We start from the raw sequence: 26,713 nt of genomic DNA, 5'->3' as shown, positions 1-26,713 counted from the left end.
AATGTCTGTTCATTTAAGATGCCCATTTTTGAATTGGGTCTTTATATTTGGGGGGGTCTGATATTTTTGAGTTCTTTATATATTTTAGATAGTAGCCCTTTATCTTGAGTTACAACTGTGAAAAAATTGTTTTCCCACATTGTAGGTTGTCCCTTAGCTCTGTTGGTGGTTTCTCTTGCAGTGCAGAAGCTTTTTAATAAGATGAGATCCCAGTTGTTTCTTTGTGCTAGTTCTGTGCTACTGAGGTTTTGTTCATAAAGTCTTTTCCTATGCCAATGTCTTCAAGAGTTGTACCTAACTGAAGATAAGTTATCGTTGATAATTGAAATAAGAAAAGGTCTAAAGGAGTAGGAGAAGTGGAAGGGGTAGGGTAAAGAAAGAAGGGAAAAGAAAACAATATGAGAATAGGAAAAATGGAAACAAAGTCTTTGTAAATAGGGAAAGGTGGAGGGGTTTGAAGGGAGGACAGGGGAATAAGGAAAAAAATAAGAACCAAGATACATCATGTACAGGTACAAGATCCCAATGATGAATGTAACTGTATTGTATCCCTAAAATGTACCAGTAAACTTAATGGAAAAAATAAAAATTGAAACTGAAAAAAAAATAACAAATTAATGAAGGAAAGCACAGAGGCATGTCTTAAAATGTGCCATGTGAAAAATTTTCATGGCCTAATTTTTTTCTATTTCTGTCTTCTTTTATAGCATTCTTTGGTGTTTTTAAAGATCAGAAACATATAAGGATTGGTAGAATATAGCAAAAAAATTTAAATTAAAAAATTGTGCCCGGTATGGTGGCACATGCCTAGAATCCTAGTGCTTGGGAGGCTGAAGGAAGAGTATTACAGATTTAAGGCCAGCCCGGGCAGCTCCATGAGACCGTTTCTCAAGACTAAAAACAAAAACGAGGTTGGGGATGGTGCCACAAGCCTGCAATCCCAGTATTTGCGAGGCTGAGGCAAGCAAATTAGAGCCCAGCTTGGACAATTTAGTGGCTTAATAAAACCCTGTCTCAAAATATAAAATAAAACAAATCTGGAGATACAGCTCAATGCAAAGGCTCTGGATTCTATCCTTAGTACCACACACACACACATACAAGTATTTACTAATTTGTGTGATTTTCATCTGAGCTGCAGAAAATTGTCCATAGGAATTTTTACTAGGGTGTTACATATCTTTACCACTATGAGCTAATAGTGGAGAGAGACAGAGCTCTAAAAGAGATTTGTTTGTTGTTTTTTGTTTGCATAGAAAAAGGTGGCTTTGGGATAAATTATATTACATTAACCTAACTCCCACCTCAGTGTGCCTCCTGCACTTTTTCAGTTCTTGGAAATACTAGGTGTGTTTTTAGCTTCTGGGTCTTGACACTTTGTCGCCAGTTCAGGTTTTTTTCCCTCAAACACCATCCGGTGAGGTATTTATTTTGTTTGTTGTCCATCTTCTGCAGTGGAATTAAGCCCTGTACAGGCAGGAGATTTGGTCTGTTTTATTCATTACAGTACAGTCAGGCCCAGAGCAGTGTCTGGGGCATAGCGGGTACTCAGGATATATTTGTTTAACGATGTCTGCTTACCTGCTACACAGTACATTCTGTACTTCCTGAATGGTCTTCCTGGTGAGATTTTTGCTTTCGGTGTAACAACTGTGATACTTAAGTGTCTCTATATCTAGTAGATGCATGCTGAAATAAATGAAATTTTTATTATTTAATTTTACATACAAGATTTCTGTTATTTAAAAAAAAAATTATATTTAAAAAACTAGACTTCCTTCAGTCTTCAAAAATGGTAATAGCCCTAAATTCAACTTCTTTGGAATTTTTAAGTTTTCTCTAAGAAATTCTGAAGCATATTCACAACCACTGAATGAATGTGCACCGTTTCTTTTAACTCTTTTTTTTTTTTTTTGATACCGGGGATCGAACTCGGGTCCTTATGCTTGTGAAGCAGGCGGCGGAACCACTGAGCTAAATCCCCAGCCCTCTTTTAACTCTTTATTTGGTGAGCTTACTGATGTAAATATATCTCCTTCTACAAAATGAGCACTTTTTTTTGAGCTTGGAAAGGTCTCCTTAAGTTTCCTAGGTTGGCCTGGAACTTGCCATCCTCCAGCCTCAGACTCTTAAGTAGCGAGGATTACAGGTGTGCAGCTTGAGCACATTTTCTTTAGCTGATGTTACTCAACTTGATGAAATATTTCATTATATGGAGTCAATAATGTGAAGTGGAACAAATCTATGTGTTCCATTGAGACTTTACTAGATGTGCATATTTATTGTCCAAGAAAGAGGTAACAGTTACAATAGGAATTTGAAATTTAATTTGTTTTCTCTGAATACCAGAAAACCCCAGAGACTTGGGAGTATTTTTTGTTACTTTAGTATCAAATCTGAATGTTCACTTGCCAGTCCCCTTCACCTTTCTTGGAAGAAGTAAAAGTTATTTTTGGAAATCTGATTTCCTGAATAAGTAGAGTCAGGAATCTCAGCAATTCTTATTATTAAAGGATATGCTTGTACATGTAAAGAATGTTGTGTGTACCTAAAGTTTATTTAATAAGTTCAGAAACATCATAAGCCCCCATTCTAGTCCAGCCTTCCTTAAACCATTTCCCTGCACACATCCCTCCTCAGCCTCATCCCTTTTTAATTGGAATTAAACACTAATTCAATAAAGATGTTATTTCTGAGAAAGTAGTACATTGCCAGTATTGCCATATTTGATGTTCAGAATTTTAGATTCCAGTTATCCTAGAGAGGATTTTTTTTCTACAAAAGCTGTTTCAGAAGGACTTTTGTTACAGTGATATTGTCACTCAGAGTTGTTTGAGCTTTTTAAATACTAAATGGACCTTTTCAGCGAACAGGAAGCATTTGTTCCTGTGTTAGTACTATAGAAGTGTCATTTTAACCTTTTCTTTCCTAAATAGTTTGTACTCCATTGTATTCTCATAGCTTCAGTTGTATTGTCCCATGGCTCATCTAAAAGGCAGTCTGACCAGGTTTGTATTAAATTACTAGTTCTTTATGCTAGTCTTCCACCAGCCTCTCCCTCTTGTCAGAGTAAGCAAAAGAAAATCTAATACTAAAATGTGTAGAGGAAATGTCTTTATGGGAATAAAAGTAGTGCACTGATAGAAAATAAATATTTTTATAGCCAGTATTGTCTGATCCGTGTATTCATTCATAGGATTGTTTTTGAAAAGAAGGGGAAAAAAGAAAGGCCCAAATGCTTTTGTGTTTTCATTTCCTGCCTCAGAACACAGGCTTTAAGTGTGAAGTGCTGTTTTCATAACTTCCCTCTCTTACAATTCTTGGAACACCCAGCACCAAAAATTTTAGCTTTAAGCAACAAAGACTGAGAGTGCCCACCCTGTAATATGCAGATGGTTCTGTTAAATGAAAGGGTGATTATAAAATAATACTTGGCTATATTTAAGATCTTAAATAGAATTAGAAAGTTTACCTCAATTCGAGAGGAGTGGGTGTGTATTTAAACCTCAAGTGATTTTCCAAGTATTTAAATTTATATTGTAATCTTGACATTCATGCAGTAGGGATTTTTTTTTTTTTTTTTTTTTGAGAGAACATGGTCTTGCTATGTAGTTCGGGCTGACCTTGAACTCACTATGTAGTAGACCAGGCTGGCCTGGAACTTTCAGCAATCCTCCTGTCTCAGCCTCCTAAATGCTGAGATTATAGATGCTTGACATTCATACTGTGAAGTACACTGATCTTAGGTGTATATTTCATGAATAAATATATACTCATCATATATAACCCCAGGCACCATGTAAGCATTTCTAGTATCCCCTAAGCCTTTCTTGTGCCTCTTCCCACTCCATCTTTCTTGTTAGAGATAGCCGCTGTTTTGACTTCTGTATTATACTATATTAGTTTTGCCCATTCTAGAACTTCATATACATGGAGTCATATAGTACTTACAGTATATGCAATTACTCTTTTGGGTCTGTCTTAATTTATCTTTATGTCTTTGAGATTCATCCATATATTTGGGCAAAACTAACTTCTTCATGACTATCTAATATCACATTGCTTGAACATATTACAGTTTATTCTGCTGATGGCCATTTGGATTGTTTCCTGATTTCAGCTGTTATTAAGAATACTGTTGTAGGGCCAGGGATTTAGCTCAGTGGTTTCATCACCTGCTGCGCAAGTACAAGGACCCAAGTTCGATCCCCGGTACCCCCCCCCCAAAAAAAAAGAATCCTGTTGTAGCCAGGCATGATGATGCACACCTGTGATCCCAGCACTTGGGAGGCTGAGACAGGTGGATCACTGTGAGTCTGAGGACAGCCTGGGCTATATAGCGAGACCTTGTCTTAAAAATAAATAAATCCTGTTGTGACATTCTTATGTCTTTTCGTGTACAATTCTTACATGTTTTTTGTTTCAGAGGTTTTTTTGGGGGGGTTTTTTTATGTGCCTATTTGTTACTGGAGCTGTAACCAGAGCTTCTTACGCACTGAGGACATGCTTTATCCACTGAACTACATCTCCAGCCCCTTTCAGCTACTTTTAAAACAAATTTCTGGGCTGGGGATTTAGCTCAGTGGTTCCAGCACCTGCCTCACAAGCTCAAGGTCCCGAGTTCAATCCCCAGTACCAAAAAAATAAATAAAACAAATTTCTATTAGAGGAAATTAGAGAAAAAGAAGAAAGAATGTTATTTATTTTTACTCCAAATTATGAGCCATATCATTTGATACTTAATTATCTTTTTTCACTTCTTACTTTTGCCTTACCTTCCCAGCACAACTCAAGATTTTGAGAATACTAAATTCCATCTAGGGGAGAGAGATGTACAATAACAGCGGGGCGGGGGACAGGACTAAAAAGATAACCTGTGTTCATCAGTTAGTGGCCTTGATATCATTAACATGACAACACTCCAAGTTGATCAGTAGATTCAACAATATCCTATCAAAATCCCAGCTGCCTTTTTTGTGGAAATTGATAAGCTGATTCTAAAATTTATATGGAAGCCAAGGATGGTGGTGCACACCTGTAATCCCAACATCCAAGGAGGCAGAGGCAAAGTTGCTGAGAGTTCAAGGCCAGCCTAGCTGAAATAGTTCAAGATCAGCCTAAACTACACAGTGAGACCCTGTAAATTAATATATATATATGTATATGTATGTATGTATATTTCATATGGAAATCAAGAGACCCAGAATAGTCCAATAGCCTTGAAAAAGAACTAAATTGGAGGACCTAAATGTCCCAAAGCTATAGTATCAAGACAGTATAGCATGAATATAGATACATAGACCATGAATAGAAATGAGAGTTGGAAGTGAACTTTTAAAAATTTATGGTCAATTTATATTCAGTCTCCATGACTGTGGACTAGGCAGTATTTTTTTAGTTATGACACCAAAGAGAACAAGCAACCAAAGGAAAAAAATGATAATTGGACATTATCAAATTTAAAGATACTGTGTTTCACACTAAACTTGCTGGAAGATAAGTTAGGTAGAACTCTTGAAGACATTGGCATAGGAAAAGACTTCATGAACAAAACCTCAGCAGCACGGGAACTAGCAGAAAGAATCAACAATTGGGATCTCATCTTATTAAAAAGCTTCTGCACTGCAAAAGAAACCACCAACAGAGCTAACAGACAACCTACAGTATGGGAAAAAAATTTTAGCAGCTATACCTCAGACAAAGGACTACTATCTAGAATATATAAAGAATTGAAAAAAATCAGACCCCCCCCAATTTCAAAGACCCAATTCAAAAATGGGCATCTGAAATGAACAGACATTTCTCAGACAAGGAAGTAAAAGCAGCAAACAAATATATGAAAAAATGTTCAACATCACTGATCATTCGAGAGATGCAGATGAAAGCAACACTGAGATTCCACCTCACCCCAGAAAGAATGGCTGCTAGCAAGAAATCAACAAATAACAAATGCAGGCAGGGATGTGGGGAGAAAGGAACCCTTCTCCATTGCTGGTGGGAGGGCAGACTGGAGCAACCACCATGAAAGTCAGTATGGAGATACCTCAAAGAACTAGGATTAGAGGTCCCATTTGACCCAGCTATTCCCCTGCTGGATATCTTCCCAAAAGAATTAAAAGAATCATACCACAGTGATATATGTGCACCCATGTTCATAGCGGCTCAGTTTGTAATAGCTAAAGCTTGGAAGCAGCCCAAGTGCCCATCAACTGGAAACTGGATAAAGAAAATGTGTTTTTTTTATAAAATGGAGTACTACTCAGCCATAAAGAATGAAAAACTAGAGTCATTTACAGCTAAATGGATGCATATCGAGCCCATACTCTTAAGTGAAATAAATAGGACACACGTGTAAATACCGAAGTTTCTCTAGTGTGAGAAACTGATAGTGTAAACAAGGGTTAAAATGATTAAAATGAATAATTGATAATTTGAAATAGGAAAAAAGGTCCAAAGACGAAGGAGTGAAGGGAGGGGAAGGGGAAAGGAAAAGAGGGAAAGGAAAAACTATGAGAAAAGAAAAAAAAATGGAAATGAAATCTATGTAAATAGGGAAGGGCGGAGGGGGTGAAGGGTGCACAGGTAATGGGGAAAAAAAGAAAAAGAACCAAGATATATCATGTACAGGTACAAACACCCAATGATAAATGTAAATGGATTGTACACCTAAAATGTACCAATAAAAGAACTAAAAATAAATAAATAAATAAATAAAGATACTGTGTTTCAAAGAACAACCTATTAAGAAAGTAAAGAAGGAAAAAAAGTAAAAGATAGCTCTCAGAATTGGAGGAAATTTTGCAAATCATTATCTGATAAGGGTCTAGCACCCAAGTTGTGTGAAGAACTAACATAAGCCGGGTGTGGTGGCACACACCTGTAATCCTGCAACTCTGGAAAACTGAAGCAAGAGGATTGCCTGGATAGCTTAGTAACTTAGACCCTCTCTCAAAGTAAAAAAGAAAGGCTAGGGATATAGCTCAGTTTCAGAAAATGAAGAGGAAGAAAAACAATACTACTTTTACAATTCAATAATAATGCTAAGTGAAACAAGTCACAAAAGGTTAAGTATTGCTTGGTATCTCTGAGAGGTCTAAAATACAAACACTCTAAAGAACAAAATAAAGAGCCAAGGGCTGGGGATTTAGGTCAGTGGTTTCACCGGGCGCAAGGACCCGAGTTCGAAGCCCCATACCCAAAAAATAAATAAATAAAGAGCCACAGTGGGCCAGGGATTTAGCTCAGTGGTTCCACCACCTGCCTGGCAAGCGCATGGTCCCGAGTTCAATCCCCGATACCCAAAAAAAAAAAAAGCCATGTTAAGAAACAGGGAGATACTGTAGTCTCAGTGTAGATTAGAAAGGGGACCTGGGGAAGGAGGAAGAGATAGGAGTAGTAAAACGATCAATATTCTGTATGTATATTTATCAAACCCCTGAGGAAGCCTATAATCCCAGCTCTTGGGAGGTCGAGGCAGCAGGATTGCTATGAGTTCGAGGCCAGCCTGGGATACAAAGTGAGTTCCAGGCCAGTCTCATAGCCAGAACCTGTGTTAAAAACAAAACAGCCCCACCCAAAGTAAATGTAATTGCTATGTGTTGCAAACATGTACTCCTTTTATAAAGGAAAATATAGGGCTGGGATTTATCTCAGTGGCCCGTGCCTGACTCGCAAGTGCAAGGTCCTGAGCTTGATCCCTGGTACCAAAAAAAAATAATAAGGAAAATATAAAGATGAGAGATTGCCTATGGCATTGATGCCTCGGTGGTATTGTGTTTTTCTATTAAGACAGAAGATGTTAATATATGAGTTATTTTTCCTAAACTAAATCTTAGTTTTCAGGTTTAATTGCAGTATTGGCACTTTGCAATAAGTAAGTAAATTTTGGGTTGCAATTTGGCACTCACTCATCTCTAAAAGGTTTGCCATCATTGGCATAGGGCATTGGGGGGAAATGGAATAAGAATGACTGGTAATTGATATAAGATGTCTGAGTGGTGATGAATTAGGTAGTAGTAGTAATACTTGCATAACTGTGAATATAGTAAAAAATTTAACAGCTTAAATTTTGTGGGCTATACATTATATCTCAGTAATAATAATAACAAAAGGATGAGGAAGAAAACTCAAAAGAGGGGATAGGACCAGGGATGTAGCTCAGTGGCACCGCACCTGCCTGGCAAGCGCAAAATCCTGAGCTCAATCCCTGTACCAAACAAACAAAACAAAAAGAGTAAAGTAATGGGGATCACAGTTTCATTTGAGCTACAATAATTTGTAAAGATTAATGGGACAAAAGTAAAATTCCAGAAGAGAGTACAAAAATGTGTAAGGAAAGGGTTTACTTAAGATGGGGTCTCGGGCTCATTGGTAGCGCAAGTGCAGGGCCCTGAGTTCAATCCCCAGTACCAGGAGAGAAAGAGACAAACTATTTAATCATAAGATATTGCCTTTCTACATATACTGGTTATTAGCTTAGCTTTTTTCTTGAGTTTTCTCACAAGTAGCTTTGTACTATAAATATATGGAATTGCCCCTCATTTATATCTTCCCAAGTAAACTTGGTAATTAAATCTAAGGGAGATAAAAACATACTTGAGATCTTACAGCTAATGAGTAGCAGTGATTCTCCAATTCAGGCTTAAGGCTATAAGAGAAAAGAAACCCATGGTCCATATGAGGAAAGAATCCTGATAGATTCTTCTGTCTTCTGAGGAAGGATATGGAAAGTCTAGCTGCATTTTTTTTAAGTCACAGACTGGGTTGTGGGAGGAGTTGTTTTGGTATATATTGCCTACAGGCCAATAATTCTAAGTGTTCTGCCAAGATACTGCAGCTGAGAAGAGATTGAGCTTGCTGTAACACCACTAATACATATGTGTCAAGTAAGAAAAAGCTAAGTTGATTTAAATTAATGTAAATCAACATACTCTTCATTTGTTTATGATAAATTACAACATATCTTATCAGGAGGTAAGCAGGTTAGCAGTTGAGTTGGTAACATCTAGAGATGAAATAACTGAAGCAAAATATAATTTTGCCCTGATTAGAAATTGGTTTACTGGAAAAAGGGAAGGGAACAAACATCTATTCAGTCTGGCATTATACTTGGTAGTTTACATACTTTCTTTGCCTTTGAAAAGGAGTCAGTACTCACTAAGACCTTCCATAGTTACTTGAGAATAGCCTTTGAAAACATACTTTGTACATGCTTTGACCTATCTGTATGATGAACACTTGTATGAGAGGTCTTTTCAAGATACAAGCTCTAGTTTTAGGTTTCAGTAGAGACACGTTCGTAACATAGGTGGAGGAAACACTGAGGGCGGGCATCTACTTTTATTTCTGTCATTGGTAGAGAATATACCTTGTCATATTCTGGTTTAAAATGTCCTGGGAAGGCATTTTTTAAAAAATGCTTTTGAAGAGAAAAACCACAGGAGTGAAATGTGTTTCTTTTCTCTCTGCAGTGAAATCTAACCAAAGTAAAATATTAGAAAAAGCAAACTTCCAAATAGTAAAAATAAGATCTTTGGAAGAGATAATTAAAGACTAACAGTTAAGTTCCATTCCTAGGCATAAAATATTAAATAATAGATCTGTGAGACATTTATAATAGTGTTTTCAGTAGTACAAATTAAAACAAGAGGATGAGTAGTATTTTTCCATATTTTATCCTACTTTGTGACCCTTAATTCCTAGTCAGTTTGAAAACTGTGTGTTATAGTTTAGATCTAAATGTTCCCCAAAAGTCACATGTGTTTGGAAGGTGATCATGGGGGCACTGTAGCTGACTTGTTAGTGGGTGGGGCTGGTTAGAGTTGACACTGGGGGCAAGACCTGGAAAGGAGTATTCTTGTCCTTGGCTCCTCCCTTCCCTCTCTGCTTCCTGGCTACTACTGCGTGGACAGCTGTCCTCCTCCAGGCCTTCCACCGTGCTGTCTGCTGTGGAGCCAGCCAACTTTGCCCTAAACCTGCTGGAAACTGGAAGCCAAATAAACCTCTGCTCCTTTAAGATGTGGGTGTTGATTGAATGTTTTGGCCCAGTGATGCGAAAGTGAGTAACACAACTGAAACCATTCTTGGAGCTAACTGTTCTATTTGAGGGACTTCAAACTGAGAAGATCCTTACATACCTATTCTTATCTGCTTGAGATTGTGATCTTTAAGAAAAACGGGGGGAGGGGGGAGGTTCTTCAGTTTCTTTTAAATTTCATTGGTACATTTTAGGTATACAACATAATGACATTCGTCATTGGAAATTTGCACCTTTACATAATCTCTCTTGGTTCTTATTTTTCCCCCTTCCCCTGCCCTCCCTTCAACCCCTCCATCCCTCCCTATTTACAAAGACTTTGTTTCCATTTTTTCATTTTCTCATATTAATTCCATTTCCTTCTTTCCTTTCCTCTATGCCTCCCACTTCCCCTTCCCCTTTGCCCCTTTTCTTCCTATTTCACATTCACCTTTCAGTCCTTATTTACACTTTCAGTTTCTCACACTAGAGAAACTATTTGGTATTTACACATGTGTGTCCTATTTATTTAACTTAGAATAAGGCCTCAGTGTGCAACCATTTAGCTATAAATGTCTCTAATTTCTCATTTTTTATGGCTGAGTAGTACTCCATTTTATTTAAAAACCATGTTTTCTTTATCTAGTCTCCAGTTGATGGGCACTTGGGCAGCTTCCAAGTTTTAGCTGTTACAAACTGTGCTGCTATGAACATGGGTGCACATATATCACTGTGGTATGATTCTTTTAATTCTTTGGGGAAGATACCCAGCAGAGGAATACCTGAGTCAAATGGGACTTCCAGGACTAATTGTTTGAGTTATCTCCATACTGATTTCCACAGTGTTTGCACCAGTTGACACTCCCACCGGCAGCGGAGCAGGATTCTTCTTTCCCCACACCCCTGCCAACATTTGTTATTTGTTGATTTCATGATAGCAGCCATTCTTTCTGCGATGAGGTGGAATCTCAGCATTGTTTTCATTTGCATCTCTCAAATGACCAGTGATGTTGAACATTTTTTCATATGTTTATGTGCTATTTCTTGTTTTTTGGTTTTTTTGGTACCGGGGATCGAACTCAGGACCTTGCATTTGGGAGGCAGGTGCCATAACCACTGAGCTAAATCCCCGGCCCTATTTGCTATTTCTACTTCTTTGTCTGAGAAATGTCTGTTCATTTCAGATGCCCATTTTTGGACTGGATCTTTAAATTTAGGAGGTCTTATTTTTTTAAGTTCTTTATAGATTCTAGATAGTAGACTTTTGTCTGAGAAACACCAGGTGAAAATTTTTTTCCCACATTGTAAGTTGTCTCTTCACTCTTTTGGTGGTTTCTCTTGCTGTGCAGAAGCTTTTTAATAAGAGAGATCCCACTTGTTGATTGTTTGTGCTAGTGCGAGGGCAACTGAGGGTTTGTTCATAAAATCTTTTCCTACACCAGTGTCTTCAAGAGTTCCATCTAAACTCTGTTCCAGCTGGTTCAGCGTTTCTGTTTCAATATTTAGATCTTTAATTCATTTTGATTTTAGTTTAGTGCATGGTGAGAGATATAAGTCTAGTTTTAGTGTTTGGCAGGTTGAAGCCCAGTTTTTCCAGCACCATTTATTAAAGAGGCTATCTTTCCTCCAGTGAGGGTGTTTGACTCCTTTGTGGAAGATGAGGTGTCTAAGTGTGCCTGGAGTGGCTTCTGCATCTTCTAATCTGTTCCACTGGTCCTCAAGTCTGTTTCTTTGCCAGTACCATGCTGTTTTTATCACAGTAGCTTTGTAGTATACTTTCAAGTTGGGGATTGTGATACCCTCTGCCATGTCTCTGTTGCCTAGAATTGCTTTTGCTATTCTAGGTCTCTTCTTATACCAAATGAATTTTTGGATTGTTTTCTCAAGTTCTGTGAAGTATGCTGCTGGAATTTCTATTGGTATTGCATTGAATCTATATAGCAGTTTTGGAAGTATGGCCATTTTCACTATGTTGATTCTTCCTACCCAGGAGCAAGGTATGTCTTTCCATTTTCTGATATTGTCTTCAATCTCTCTTATCAGAGTGCTACAGTTTTCAGAGAAGCAGTCTTTGATTTCTTTCGTTAGGTTGATTCCTAGGTATTTCACTTTTTTGTATGCTATTGTGAAAGGAATTGCTTGCCCTATTTCTCTCTACTGTGAGTCTGTTGTTCCTGTAGAGGAAAGCTATTGAGTTTTGTGTGTTGACCTTGTATCCAGCTACTTCACTGAATTTGGTTATTAAGTCTAAAAGACTTTTGGTGGAGTTCTTGGGGTCTTCTATATAGAGTATCATGTCATCTGCAAATAATGACAGTTTGCCTTCTTAATGTCCTATCTTTATTCCTTTTATTTCTTCCTCTTGTCTAATTGCTGTGGCTAATGTTTCCAAAACTGTATTGAACAGGAGTGGTAATAGTGGACATCCTTGTCTTGTTCCTGATTTTAGTGTGAAGGATTTCAGTTTTTGATCATTTAGTATGATAATGGCTGTTGGTTTTTCATAGATGGCTTTTAGCAGATTGAGGTAGAGACCATCTATTCCAATTTTTTATAGGGTTTTCATCATAAGTGCACGTTGGATTTTGTCAAATGCTTTTTCTGCATCTATGGAGATAATCATATGGTTTTTGTCCTTGGCTCTATTGATATAGTGTATTACATTGATTGATTTGCGTATGTTGAACCATCCCTGCATCCCTGGGATGAATCCCACTTGGTCAGGGTGTATGATCTTCTTGATGATCTTCTGCATTCTGTTTGCCAGTATCTTATTAAGGATTTTTGCATCTGTGTTCATTAGTGAGATTGGCCTATAGTTCTCTTTTTTGGTTGGGTCTTTCTCTCCTTTGGCGGGGGGGATCAAGGTGATACTTGCTTCCAGGAATGAATTCAGGAGTATTGCTTCCCTTTCAATTTCTTTGAAGGGTTTAAACTGTAGTGGCAGCACTTCCTCTCTAAATGTCTTGTAGAATTCAGCAGTGAAGCCATCAGGACCTGGGCTTTTCTTAGTTGGTAAGTTTTTAATTACATTTTCAATTTCATTGATTGATATTGGGTTGTTTAGAATTCTTAGGTCTTTGTTCAACTTTGGTAATTCATACGTAACTAGGAATCTGTCCATTTCTTCTGTTTTCCATCTTTTTGGTGTATAGGTCCTCGAAGGTAGGTATTGATGATCCTGTGGATTTCTGCTGGGTCTGTTGTAATTTCATCCTTTTCATTCCTAATTGCATGGATTTGGGCCTTTTCTTTCCTTTTTCTGATAAGGTTGGCTAAGGGTTTGTCAATTTTGTTGATTCTTTCAAAGAACCAACTCTTGGCTTCATTGATATTTTGTATTGTTCTCTTAGTCTCCATTGCATTGATTTCTGCTCTGATCTTTATAATTTCCTCTCTTGTATGAACTTTGGGTTTGTCCTGGTCTTCTTTTTCTAGAAGCTTGAGGTTCAGCATCAGGTTGTTTAATTGAGCTCACTCTGTTTTCCTAATATGAGTATTCACTGCTATGAATTTGCCTCATAGGACTGCTTTCATTGTGTCCCATAGATTCCGATATGTTGTATTGTCATTTAATTGAAGGAACTGTCTGATTTTTTTCTTTACTTTCCTCTGTGACCTATTGATTATTCAGAAGTGTGTTGTACAATTTCCATGTGTTTATGAAACTTGTGGTTTCGTTTTGCTATTGATCTCCAATTTCATTGCACTATGGTCTGATAATATACAGGGGATAACTTCATTTCTTTGCACTTACTTAAACATGTTCTATGAGCAAGTATGTGTTCTATTTTGGATAATGACCCGTGTGCAGCTGAAAAGAATGTGTATTCTGATTTTGTGGGGTGGAACACTCTGTAAACATCTGTTAAGTTCATTTTTTCAGAGGGCCAGTCAGTGATTCTGCCGCCTACCTCACAAACACAAGGACCCAAGTTCAATCCCCGGTACCCAAAAAAAAAGAAGTTCATTTGTTCAAGAGTTTGATTGAGTTTTAGTATTTCTTTGCTTATTTTTTGTCTAATTGATCTGTTTGTGGCAGTGGGGTATGGAGGTCCCCCACTACTACTGTATTAGTGCTTATTTGATTTTTCATGTCCGTTAGTATTTGTTTTATATAGTTGGGCACACTAGTGTTTGGTGCATATATGTTTATGATTGTCATCTCTTCTCTTGGATTGTTCCCTTTACAAGGATGTAGTGTTCTTCTTTTATCTCTCTTAATCAGTGTTGGTTTGAAATCCATTTGATCTGCAAAGAGGATAGCTACTACTGCTTTTTTTCAGGTTCCTGTCTCATGGAGTATTATTTTCCACCCTTTAACTTTCAGTTTATGAGTTTCTTTTTGAATTAAGTGTATTTCTTGTATGCAGCATATTGTTGGATCTTGCTTCTTGACCCAGCCTGCCAGTCTATTTTTTTTGATTGGTGAAATGAGACTGTTAACATTGATGGTTATAACTGATATGTATTGACATCATTGTTATGACTTTTTCTTTTTGTTGGATTCTCCCCCTTTGCCTTTAATTTCTTGCTGTGCCCAATGGATTCATTCTGCTGGGCTTCCTGGGATTGTGATCCTTGTCATCTTTTCTAGGATACTGTCTAAAATTTTTTGGAGTGCTGGTTTGGTATTCATGAAGTTCCTAAGGTGCTCTTTGTCATGAAAGTATCTTATTTCTCCATTAATTTTGAAAGAGAGTTTTGCAGGGTACATCAATCTGGGTTGAAGGCTGTTTGCCTTTAGGGCTTAAAATATATCACTCCAAGCTCTTCATGCCTTGAGGGTTTGTGTTGAGAAGTCTGCTGTGATTCTGATGGGCTTTCCTTTGTATGTGATTTGTTTCTCTTCTCTAACTGCTTGTAGAATTTTGTTCTTCTGATGGGTTTCTGGAATCTTAACTATTATATGCCTATGTGTTGATTTTTTTTGATCACGGCTATTTAGAGTCCTATATGCCTCACTTAAGCTGTATGTCAAGTTCTTTTCCCCTCCTTAGGAAGTTTCCTGCCATCAATTCTATGAATTGTTTTTTTAAGTTGCCTGCACTCTCTCCTGTTTCTTCATTGACTCCGATCAGTCTTATGTTATTCTTCTTTGCATCATCTAGCAGCTGCTGGATTGATTTGTCATGGTCCCTTACAATTTTAAAGAAATTTTTCTTTTCCTGGTCACTAATTGCAATCTTACCTTCTATATCTGAAATTCCGTGCTCACATTGGCTCATTATGCTGCGTAAACTTTCAATGGAGTTTTTAATGTCCTGGAAATCTATTTGCATCTGTTTTATGGATTCCATTTGTTTCCTATGCTGGGATTTCATCATGTTCCTCAGCTCCTCTTTTTGTTTATCTGACACCTCTCTAGATTTACTAATCATGTCTTGCACTATGGGCACAATCTCTGCTGTTATCTGAGAAATTATTTCTGATTTCATTTTTCTAGATACTCTTTCATTGCCAGTTTAGGGAGTCCAGGTGGTTGAGTATCAGATTGTTCCATCTCATTTCTCTTTGGGGTTGCTAGGTGATCTGGAAGTCTGGTTTTGAGACTTGTTACATGTCATCTCATTTCAAACGGGGGGGGGGGGGGGGGGATACTACTGCCCCCCCCCTCCAGCGGCTCACCTCCTCAGTGCTGGGGGCGGTGTTACAGCAGCCCAGAAGGTTCACCTCTTCTGTGCTGGGGGCAGTTCTGCTCTCCTTTAAATTTCAAATCCTTCCAGCCCACCATAATTAAGTGGCAAGTATAAGTCTGGGGAGTAGAGTAATTTTATTTTAGTTTTTCAGGAAGGCAGCTTATGTCAACATATCCAGGAAATCTAAGAAGATTAGGAGCTGTGTAAATGTGGAATATAATGTGAGCTAAGGAATCTAGTCTGGCTTTGAACATCCTTTGTATTTGTGCCCTTTATTTTGAAAGATTTCAGTTAATACCAGAAGTGTTATTTTTTGAGTCTACAGATTAATTTTGTTGGTTACAATACAGTTATTTTAAAACTCCTTAGCTAAATTGGAAATTATATTGCTATTTAAGCAGGTGAGTGTGTGCTATATTCTTTGACACATAACTGTGCATAATTAGCACTAGTGCCATTTAAGATATATTTCTGCTGTCTTCCTACTTCGTATACATTTATATAGTGCAGAGTCAGACCTATTTGCTCACTTAGCACACAGGTTTTACTCTGTTCTTTGGACCAGTCCTGAGACTGGAAAATTTGTAGCTCACAGAACACTGTTCTGAGCAGTACCTGTCCTTGAGGTCTTATGAAGAGAAATAATGTATTAGTTCTTCCAGCCTTAAGATATTAGGGCTGAGAATCCTGAAAAATCTAGATAAAAAGCTAATGGAAAGGTTTCTTTTTTAAATGGCTAGAATATAATTGATACAACTTCAAAATATATTTGGCAGTGGTTAATAAAGATAGTTTCCTAGGGTTGAGGATATAGCTCATTGCTAGACCCCTTGCTAAGCATCTGCAAGGCTTTGGATTTGATCCTCAGCATAGCAAAAAAAATACATAAATAAAATAAATTTAAATTTTCAAAAATAAAGATAATCTTATCTAATTCTGTTTTGTAAAAGTGATTTAAAGTTATCAATATTTAGTGGTTTTCAGTAGATAGCTAATTGTAATGTTCTTTAGGCTTTCTAGGTCCTCGAAAGAATGAAATCTCCCAGCTTGTGGATCCTTCATATTTGTCATTTCCTCTCTGAAAATAAAATTTATTACAAAGAAGTTGAGGGTTACAAATGACCTATCAAAGTTTTGTACATTTTCTTTGTTTTGTGTATTTTTTTTTTTTGGTACCGAGGATCGAACTCCGGTCCTTGCACTTGCAAGGCAGGCAGCACAACCACTGAGCTAAATCCTCAGCCCTGTACATCTTCTTATTTCCTAAAATTTTCTCTCCTCTGTGCCAAACTATAGATCTTTTATAGTTAGAGGCCTTGTTCTAATTATAGTTAAGAAATTCAGAAGGACAGGTTCATTCATAAAGCTCAAGAGAATCAGTAGTGTTTTTTCCCCTCTAAATTGTTCTTTTGGGGGCCGGGGATTTAGCTCAGTGGTTCCGCTGCCTGCCTTGCAAGTGCAAAGTCCCGAGTTCGATCCCCAGTACCAACAATATAAATAAATGAAATAAATTGTTTTTTTGCTTTTTATCACCCTTAAAAGTAAAGATTAGTGAGCTTTAGTGAGATATTATTTATATAGACTAATAAAATTTACCAATTTTAAATATGTAATACTATGAGTTTTTACGAATATATGCAGTAAAAAAAACACACACCAATATTACTTGGGCCAGGGATTTAGCTCAGTGGTGCTGTGCCTACCTGGTAAGCACAAGGTTCTGAGTTCAATTCCTAGTATCAAAAAAAGAAAAACAAATACATGCAGTCTGACAGACATGCCATAATCACAGTATAGAATTATTTCCATTATCCCTAAAAGTCCTCCCGTGCCCCTTTGCTGTCAGTCTCCTTCCCACTTCCTAGCAACCACAAATCTACATATTTTCTGTTCTTACAATTATTTTTTCTTTAGTATTTTACATAAATGGGTTCATGGAATACATTTTTTGTGCCTGGTTTATTTTATTTACCATGCTTTTGAGATTCATTAGCATTGTTTTGTATTGATTATTCCTTTTTAGATACTTTTTCTCATATTTCCTATACATATTTGAACATATGGAACATAATTATAATAGCATTTTAAGCTGGATGTGTTGCACGCCTGTAATCCTAGCACTTTGGGAGGCTGAGGCAGGAAGATTTCTAAGTTTGAGCTAAGCTTCGGCTAGTGACTTAATGATACCCTGTCTCAAAATTTTAAAAAGGACTGAGGATGTAGCTCAGTGTAAAGGTCCTGAGTTCAATGCATAGTACTTTTCCCCCACTCAAAAAAGGCATTTTTAATATCCTTGTCTGCTAATACTCTGTCATTTCTAGTTTGTTTCTATTGGTTGACTTTTTGCCTGGTTTTAAGGTCTTATTTTCCCATTTGTTTTAATGCTTCCAGTTTTTTAAATTAAGTGTTGGACATCGTAAATTTGTTGTGTTCTGGGCCATGTTGAATGCTAGACTAGGTAATGTTGGAGTTTGTTCCTAAAATCAGTTGAATCTTTTTGAGACTTTCATTTAAGGTTTGTTGGAGTTGCCCAAAACCAATTTTTTGTCTAGGGTTAATTTAGTTCCACTACTAAGGTGTTGCCCTTTGGAGGACTGTTTTAGGTGTATTATAAAAGCTGACCATTTTGTTGGGTAAAAACACAAACTGTCCTCAACTCTGCACGAGTGCCAGAAAGTGTTCGGTCCACTGTTTTCTGATAGATCTTTCCCAGGCCTCTAATAGTTTCTTCTCACGTGGATGACACTGCTCTCCTCAAGGCTGAGGGTACTCTGCCGATCCCCGAGGTGTGCTCTCCTTCTGCCTCCTCTCCTCCCTCTTCCTGTACACTGCCAACAGAGTCCAGCCACTTTGGTTTCCCCAACTCTGGTCCCATCTGTCAGCCCTCAACTCCTCAGCTGACAACACTGGGGCCCCCTTCCCTCTGCAGCAGCCGGAAGGGCCACTCTTGGATTCCCCTCTGTCAGACGGCACTGTCCTGCATTGCCTGTGATTCAGTGTCTGAAAATCATTGTGTTACAATTTCTGTCCAGTTTTCTATTGTTTACAAAAGCAAGGTAAATGCAGCCTCTGGTACTCTACCATATCTAGAAGTAGGAGTCCCCTTTTTCTTAAGAGTAAGCACGTATTGATATTTCTTGGGAAAAATTGGGATACTTGTCTCATCAGTTCTCAGCATACTTAAATATACTTTAATATCTGTTCTTATTCTTTGTAAGACATACAGCATAGGTGATGATCCTTGGTGTTCATGATAATTAGGCTAATCTAAGGTTTTTCTGTGATCAACTTGAAATTATACAAAGAGAGTATTGATTTGGGGTTATTTGTAGCCAGTTTTTATCTAGTGTGGCATCCCATGAATGATGGCTATGTTAGTGTTCTAATTCTGAGGACATTTGTTAGTTATCTGTATGTCTGATTGGTTGATTAATTTGTCATATGAACTATATCATCCTTGGACTTATACGAATGTCTGACTTTTTCATATGTGTAGGAAAATTACTTCCGTCTCTTTTATTCATAAGTATTTGTGGTTGAGAAGATCGTGAAACAGTTCTTAGCCCTTTGCAAGGTGTTCTTTTGGATCTGTTGGCTGGGCAGTGCATAACAACTTGTTAGGATATCGGTTCATAGATTAACCTACCATAATGTCAACACATAGAAAAATATTTGTCAGTCAGAGAAACTTGTATTTTAGAAAGGATGAACAAAAATAGGGGCTAGAACCAAGATTTTAGGGCTGGGGATATAGCTTAGTGGTAGAGCTCTTGCCTAGCATGCCTGAGGTGCTGGGCTCAAGCCTTAGCACTGCAAAACAAAACAAAATGATTCTATTTATTATAGGTAGACTGTTGCTGTGTGTAAGTTTTAAGGAAATATTAATATAACGTGAAACTCTTGAGGGAAATTTTGAAGTCTGAATGGCTTTACCTCTGGTCTTATGTGTAAAATTATTCATTTGCAGCATGGTTGGTTGGTATGAATATTGAAGTTGGGAGAGCTGGATTCTGGTCACAGCTTGGCAAATCACCACCTTTTTGAGAGTCTTCTGGCTCATATAATGAAGATGATAATAAATATCCTACCTAGTCACAGATGTGTGGAATGCTCAGTGAGGTGGTAGCATTCTTTGGGAATGCTAATGTGCCATGGAAACATTAATCATTGAACTTTAGTTTTACATTGTTGTAAAATCACAACAGCTAGAATGGCAGGATGTAAAGTGAGGCATAGTTATTTATACTTATATTCCATAGTTTACTATGTAAAAATATCTGTGTTGAAATGGAAGGAACAAAACCTAGGCTTGATTAGGTAGAATGGAGACAGATTAACTGTCTTTTTTTGTTACTTTCTTTTTTCTCTTAATTTGTTTTCTCTCCCCCTAATTTTCCAGGCAAAGAGTGTGTGCAGCAGTTAGCTGAAAATACCAAGTATTTCAGGAGACGCCTGAAGGAGATGGGCTTCATTATTTATGGAAATGAAGATTCTCCAGTGGTGCCTTTGATGCTCTACATGCCAGCCAAAATTGGGTACGTTTTCTCCCAGGTTGGGTTGGCCTCTCATTCAACTGAAGGCATCTGTAATACGAGGCTGGAACTTACGTAATTTGTTAGGGGAAATTGTCTTATTCTTACTGTGTTAACCTTTACTTATTAGATATGCTGTAGTTGACAAAGTGGATACCAAATAGCAAGATGTGTTAACTTGTTATCTTTCATTAAAGAAACATTTGAATTTGATGCTGCTTTCCAGGTGCTTGAATAGATCGTTACCCTAAACACAAACATTGCTTACCTTGTGGAGCTTATATTCTAGTGGGGCAAGAGTCAGACAAACATAATAAATAAGTTATATGGTGTACTGGCAAGTATTAGGTGCTGCAGGAGAAAATCGAGCAGGCTACACATGGGGACTGAGTGCCCTGGCGTGGGCAGGTAACAGTTTCTCAGGGGAGCCTCTGTGCGACGTGATGGCTGAGCAAAGGCCTGAAGGAGCTTAGAGCCACTTGGAGAAAGTAGCATCTGTGCAAAGTCCACGTGCAGAAGCGTGTGTGTCAGTGGAAGAGGAGCCAAGCGGTCATGGGAGCTAAAGGACAGGGCCCGAGGGGAACATGGGCTGGGAGGTCAGGGCGTGTTACTGGATATCTAGCAGGTGTGCACATTACAACAGCTTCTTCGGTTTGTTTGAATCATACATAATGGACGGCCTCACCCTGGGAGAGCTTTCAGTGTATTTGAGAAGTCCAGATGTGCAATGAAACCAGACGATATTTAAAAAGCAAAGGAATAATAATTATGTTCAGTAATCATATTGAATAAATATAATTATACACAAGTAGTTTTTGTGAACTAGGAGGTTAAAGAAAATGATTAGAAGTCCCCAGTGCCTCACCACCATCCAATGCTTACTTTCAAGACAGCAAGACCTTTGCACTGTATGCTTTAATGTCCATCTTCACTTCTTTCCCTCTTGTTGCCCTTTGCAGCGCCTTTGGGCGGGAGATGCTGAAGCGGAACATTGGTGTAGTTGTGGTTGGATTTCCTGCCACCCCAATTATTGAGTCTAGAGCCAGGTTTTGTTTGTCGGCAGCTCATACCAAAGAAATACTTGATACGGTAAGTAAACACTTCCACCTTGGTATAAACATGCCTTATATGAAAGAGCCTCTGTATGTCAGATGAAATTAAGCATCTGTTGATCCTCATGTTCTTTGAGCACCTAAAATGTTTACTGGTAAGACAGCAGTGGGTACAGTGCTACATGAAACTGCCATTTACAAAAAATGTAAGAATCTATAGCATCCTCACCAGACCAGCATCATTGGAGCTCTGGAGAATTTTCCAGCTTCAACTCATACCATTCTCTCTCTCATTATGGACTCTGTGGCTATAAATTGTCTTTCTACTCCAGCTATTTCTGCGTTTTTTTGTTGTTGTTTTATGATCTCTTAATTTTGTTTTCATCTGTTGATACTGCCCCCCTTTGCTTTTGTATTTTGAGGCAGGGTCTAAGTTGCCCAAGCTAGCCTCAAACTTGCAATCCTCCTGCCTGAACCTCCTAAAGAGCTGAAATCACGGGCACGCACCACCATGCTCAGCTTGATACTTTTTTTTTTTGGTACCAGGGATCGAACTCGGATCCTTCTGCTTGCAAGGCAGGCGGCGGAACCACTGAGCTAAATCCCCAGCCCCTTGATACTCTCTTAATATGCTGTTATTTCACATCTAAGATTTCAAGAATTTAGATACTGCTTTCTGGGTTGAGGGTATAGCTTAGTGCTGTAACACATGCAGGCCCTGGGTTCCATCCCCAGCACTCCCCTGTCCCCCAAAAAAGTATGCTTTTCTGAGAATAGAAAGCTTTAGGTCATAACATTTGAAAAGTTTCTAAAAAAAAATACATTAATTCATTGGAGATGAAATCTTAAAGAATATCACAAATGACTTTATTTTTTAGAATGACAGTTTTTAAAAGTTCAGCATAGGGCTGGGGATGTAGCTCAGTGGTGCCACCGCCTGCCTCGCAACCGCAAGGTCCCGAGTTCAAGCCCCAGTACAAAAAAAAAGTTCAGCATGATTTGATAATTTAGTATTTATGAATAACTGGAGATTTGACTTTTCTTCCTTGTTTCTACACAGTAAAACTTCTAAAATTAAGAGTATCATCTTTTCTTTTAAGTAATTATAGTAAGAAGACTTGAGATCAACAATTTTTAAGTGAACAGTATAGTACTGTAATATTAACTATAGGTACAATGTTATATGTGTATATATTCTTTTTTGTTTTGTTTTTTGCGCTTTTGTTGTTTTGTTTTGAGACAGGGTCTCATTCTATTCTGTAATTCAGGCTGGCCTTGAACTTGGGCTGTCCTCCTACCTCAGCCTTCTGAGTTCTGAGATTACAGGTGTGCACCACCACACCTGGCCATGTGAGGTATTCTTAATCACACTTCTGACCTTATCAAATTAAATTCAGTTTATTAGTAGAGTATCTTTGTTTTTATTTTGATTTGCCCTTCAGATATTTTAAATATTTTCCCTTTTCTCAAAAATCTTAATGATAAACTGGGCTTGGTGGCACACCCCTGTAATCCCAGAACTTGGGAGGCTGAGGCAGGAGGATCATTGTGAGTTCAAGACCAGCCTGGCCTACATAGCAAGATCCCGTCTCAAAAAGGAAAAAAAAAGAAAGAAAGAAAGCTGACTAGTAAATTTCTGGGGCCAGGGATTTAGCTCAGTGGTTCTGCTGCCAGGCACAAGGACCTGAGTTCAATCCCCAGTATCAAAAAAAAAAAAAAAAACTAATAAATTTCTGCACTGATTTTTTGTTTGTTTGTTTTAATTTTTTTTTGTTTTGTGCTACTACACCTAGCTCACTGATTTTTTTTTTTAACTCAGTGATTTCAGGTTTTTTTATTCTCTATAACAAAGCCCCCCCATCTCAAATATAAACCAAAAACTTGTCTGAAAAATATGGTATGGAGTCAGAAGAGCTCTTATAATCTAGGTCCCCTTTGACTACTGTGGCTTTGTTTTGGATTCTTTTCTATTTCTAATCTTTTTCTACATTAATGAAAAATGTAGGTTCTTCTGAAGTCAGTGTTTATAAATGTCCTTTTCTTTGTGATCTTACTAAGTCATGTGGATTTTTGCTTCAATAAATCTGTATCAGAGGTCAGGGGAATAAATGGTTAATGGATTCCCCCAGTGGAAATTTAGCCTTAATTGTTTCCATATGGAATTTTCAGTTAAACCTCTTCACAGAGATACCTCTGTTCTGATAGCATATTGAAGCCTAGCTCTTATTTTATGTTTTTCACATTTAGAAATGATGAATTTTTTTTCCTTATGCTGATATGTATAAGTAATACTACTAATGCTTTTTTCTTTTTTTTTCTCTTTCTCCCTAAACATTGATTTTTAAAAATTAAAGAACAGGTGAAATTGTCTTTATACTCATAATCATCTCTGAAATACAAGGTATACATTCTCATACAGAATTATAGCTATACGAATAACAGGTTTATGCGATATCAGAGACTTGAGTCACACACAAGCAGTTTGTTCACTTTCCTCCAAGCATATCATACTTTGATGAATTTTACCCTTTATGCTGCATACCTGGCTATTCATGACCCATTATTCACAGACATCTGACAGCCTTGTTCAAAAGCAGCTCTGTCCATGGCTGTACATAATCTGATCTGAGTAAATGCACTCAACACACGCCCACCTGTGGATAACCTTGTCGGGATTGTTTTCAGGCCAGAAAAGTCTAAGGTGTGCCTGCATTCTTCTGGCCCTGACTGCTTTGTCTTGTCTGTCTTAGGCTTTAAAGGAGATAGATGAAGTTGGGGACCTATTGCAGCTGAAGTATTCCCGTCATCGATTGGTGCCTCTACTGGACAGACCGTTCGACGAGACAACTTATGAAGAAACGGAAGACTGAGCCTTTCTGGTGCTCCCTTAGAGGAACTCTCCCTCACCCAGGACAGTGTGTGGCCTTTCTGAGCCAGGTCTAGGAACCACACTTCTGTGGCCACCTCACATCAAAGGCATTTCCTCAACTACTGAAGGTGGCCACCCTGTACTCTTTTGTAAATACTCAACTGCTTGACTTCCTTCCTTTGCTAAATCTTACCTTTTAAAGAGGAAGTGACTTGCTTTGTCCATTAAAAAGCATTTTATTTTATATCTATTCTACTTGTGAAATCCCGCTGACCCTATCTTATCTGGCTAACCACATAGGTATTTCCCTCTCCAGCCACCTCGAGGGCTTGGCCCCTTGGCTGTCCAGCCTTGACTCACCAGCCCTCCTCCTCAGGGAGCAAGTGCCTTCCACTTACTTCCATCAGGTGTCAGAGGTTGTCCATCTTGGAACCCTTATTCAACCAGTCATATAATCAACTAAAGTATTCTCCCTTCAGTCTTCAGTTCAGCCTTTGAAGAAAAACAGTAAGCAGTAACAGTGCTGAGCAGGTCATGTGTAACTCCTCCTGGCCAGGGGTCTCTCTGGTCACCAGATGATTTCTTCCTTCACTATCAAGTATGTCTTCCTATGGTCACAGTCTGAGGGTATGCCCAAATTTTCTGTTCTTCCCAACCTGTGATCATAATACCTCCAACCTCCTACTTGAAATAGTCAACGTTTTAGAAGTACCTACGTCCCACCAAGGATAGACATCAGTGGTAAAAATTCACTGTTACTATTTTGTGTATAAAGCTTCTCAATAAATGTTGGGCATTCCTGGTGGGGTAAGGGGCAGGCGCACTGTGGAAAGAATTGATTATTTGCAGAATGTCTGTGATCGTGTTTCTATCTCTACTTTTCAAAAATTATGATAGCTTCTGGTGAGACTTGGGTCTAGATTTGGATTCAGACTGAAAAAGGAAAATGTTGGTCATTCTTCTGCTCAGAAATGATTTATCATGTTCCTATTTCAGGATTAGAGTTAACTTAGTCCTTTTAGAAGCTGATGCACTGACCTCTTTCTGAGTGGTAAATCCTATTCCTGATATCCTGACATGATCTTGACCTGGCCAGTAGGGCTAAAGTCTCCCTGTGCTTCCATTATGTGTTTTTCCCTCAGAAAGTCCAATCACATTTCTCTTTCCTAAACTAGAATATCCTCTATTTGGATTCTGTGTTCATACTATAACCAGGTAAAGGTGACTTTCAGAGAGCTTTATACCGCTTGACCAAAGAACATACTGAAAATCACCACTTTGCAGTTGTTATTTTTTTCTTTTTACCAAAGCTTAAGTGAAGCAAACTTTTGGCTTTATTGTACCCAAGATCAGCTTGTCTTTTAGTGGCCATCAAGTATTATTGGGAACAGAATGAAAAAAACGATGTATAAAAGTAGTTTTTCACATTTCTCTTTTTGAAATTGCACCTTTGATTGGTAAAGATTCCCAGTCCACATTCTTCTAGGCATCTTGTCATCAGCTGTGGAATGTTTGTGCAAATACATGTTGTGGAGGATGTAAGCAATATTGTTTGTGAAATTTTGTTTCCATGTCCTGCATATAAAAGTTATCTTTAGGGGCCGGGGATTTAGCTCAGTAGTTCCACCGCCTGCTTCACAAGCACAAAGACCCAAGTTTGATCCCTGGTACCAAAAAAAAAAAGTTATCTGGGCTGGGGATTTAGCTCAGTGGTTTCGGCTGCCTGCTGCACAAGCGCAGGAACCTGAGTTCGATCCCCAGTACCAAAAAAAAAAGTTATTTTTGGTCACTCTCAGCATCTGAGAGCTTAAGTCCTTGAGATATTCCAAGGTTTTATATCACTTTTTTGAAGAACATAAAAGGGTGAGAAAAAGAACCAAGAAGAGATACAGGGATTATATTTAGCATGTACATGTTAAAGTTACTAGGCTGAGGTAACTAAGTAACTAGTCCTGTAAAATAAAATACACTGCTAACTTTCCTGTGTGTCTAGCTCCCCACTGCAGAATCCTACTGGAATACCAGGTAGCTTTGGCACTGCAGTTACTATTTAATGGTGTATATGTAGGCTTATAAAAGTCAAAGATTTTAAGCAATGAATTTACCTGCTAGTCTTTTTAACTTGCATGAAGTCACTCCAAATTAAAATTTCATTGGTGCAAAATTATTTCAGAATCAATGGTGAGTTACAAGTTTATTTCGAAGGGACAAAACTCCTGTGACCATCCAGGACCTCTGAACTCTCTAGAAGAGAAAATGTTATACATAAATATGGCCAGTTGTCTTTTCTTGAAACTGTAATGTAAATCTGAGTCCAGTCATATTATAGGCATCATTAGCTAAGTTCTTAGGGAAACACAAGTATATATGAATAAGTCATGAGAATGAGTAGATACCTGAGGCATAAAAATACTGCTTAGTACAGTTTATTTTCCAAAATAAAAATACCTTTTTTCTTTTCATATAATAAAATGATACACATTATAAAATGTGTTTAGTACAGTTTAACATGACCTGATTCAAGAATCTGGTGAGATTAAAACATGTATCAATCATCACTGCCAAACTTGATAACCTGAGTGGATCAATAGAGATGTGACTAATTC

General features: G+C 37.9%; 1 protein-coding gene across 1 annotated transcript in view; it reads left to right on the top strand.

The window, feature by feature from the left end:
• Sptlc2 (serine palmitoyltransferase long chain base subunit 2) overlaps nucleotides 1-26,475 on the top strand; it is a 115,758-nt gene extending 89,283 nt beyond the window's left edge. The window contains exons 10-12 of the mRNA XM_004837119.4: nucleotides 20,054-20,189; nucleotides 21,146-21,275; nucleotides 23,989-26,475. Coding sequence (XP_004837176.2) covers nucleotides 20,054-20,189; nucleotides 21,146-21,275; nucleotides 23,989-24,108 — 386 coding nt within the window. The 3' untranslated portion in view covers nucleotides 24,109-26,475. The remainder of the gene's footprint in view (nucleotides 1-20,053; nucleotides 20,190-21,145; nucleotides 21,276-23,988) is intronic.
• The last annotated feature ends 238 nt before the right edge of the window (nucleotides 26,476-26,713 follow it).

This window comes from Heterocephalus glaber, unplaced genomic scaffold (assembly GCF_053883595.1).
Source record: "Heterocephalus glaber isolate CG9 unplaced genomic scaffold, H.glaber_assembly_v1.0 deba00001608, whole genome shotgun sequence".
Taxonomy (NCBI): Eukaryota; Metazoa; Chordata; class Mammalia; order Rodentia; family Bathyergidae; genus Heterocephalus; species Heterocephalus glaber.
The sequence above is the reverse complement of the archived record's forward strand: the minus strand, read 5'-3'. Positions and strand labels throughout refer to the sequence as shown.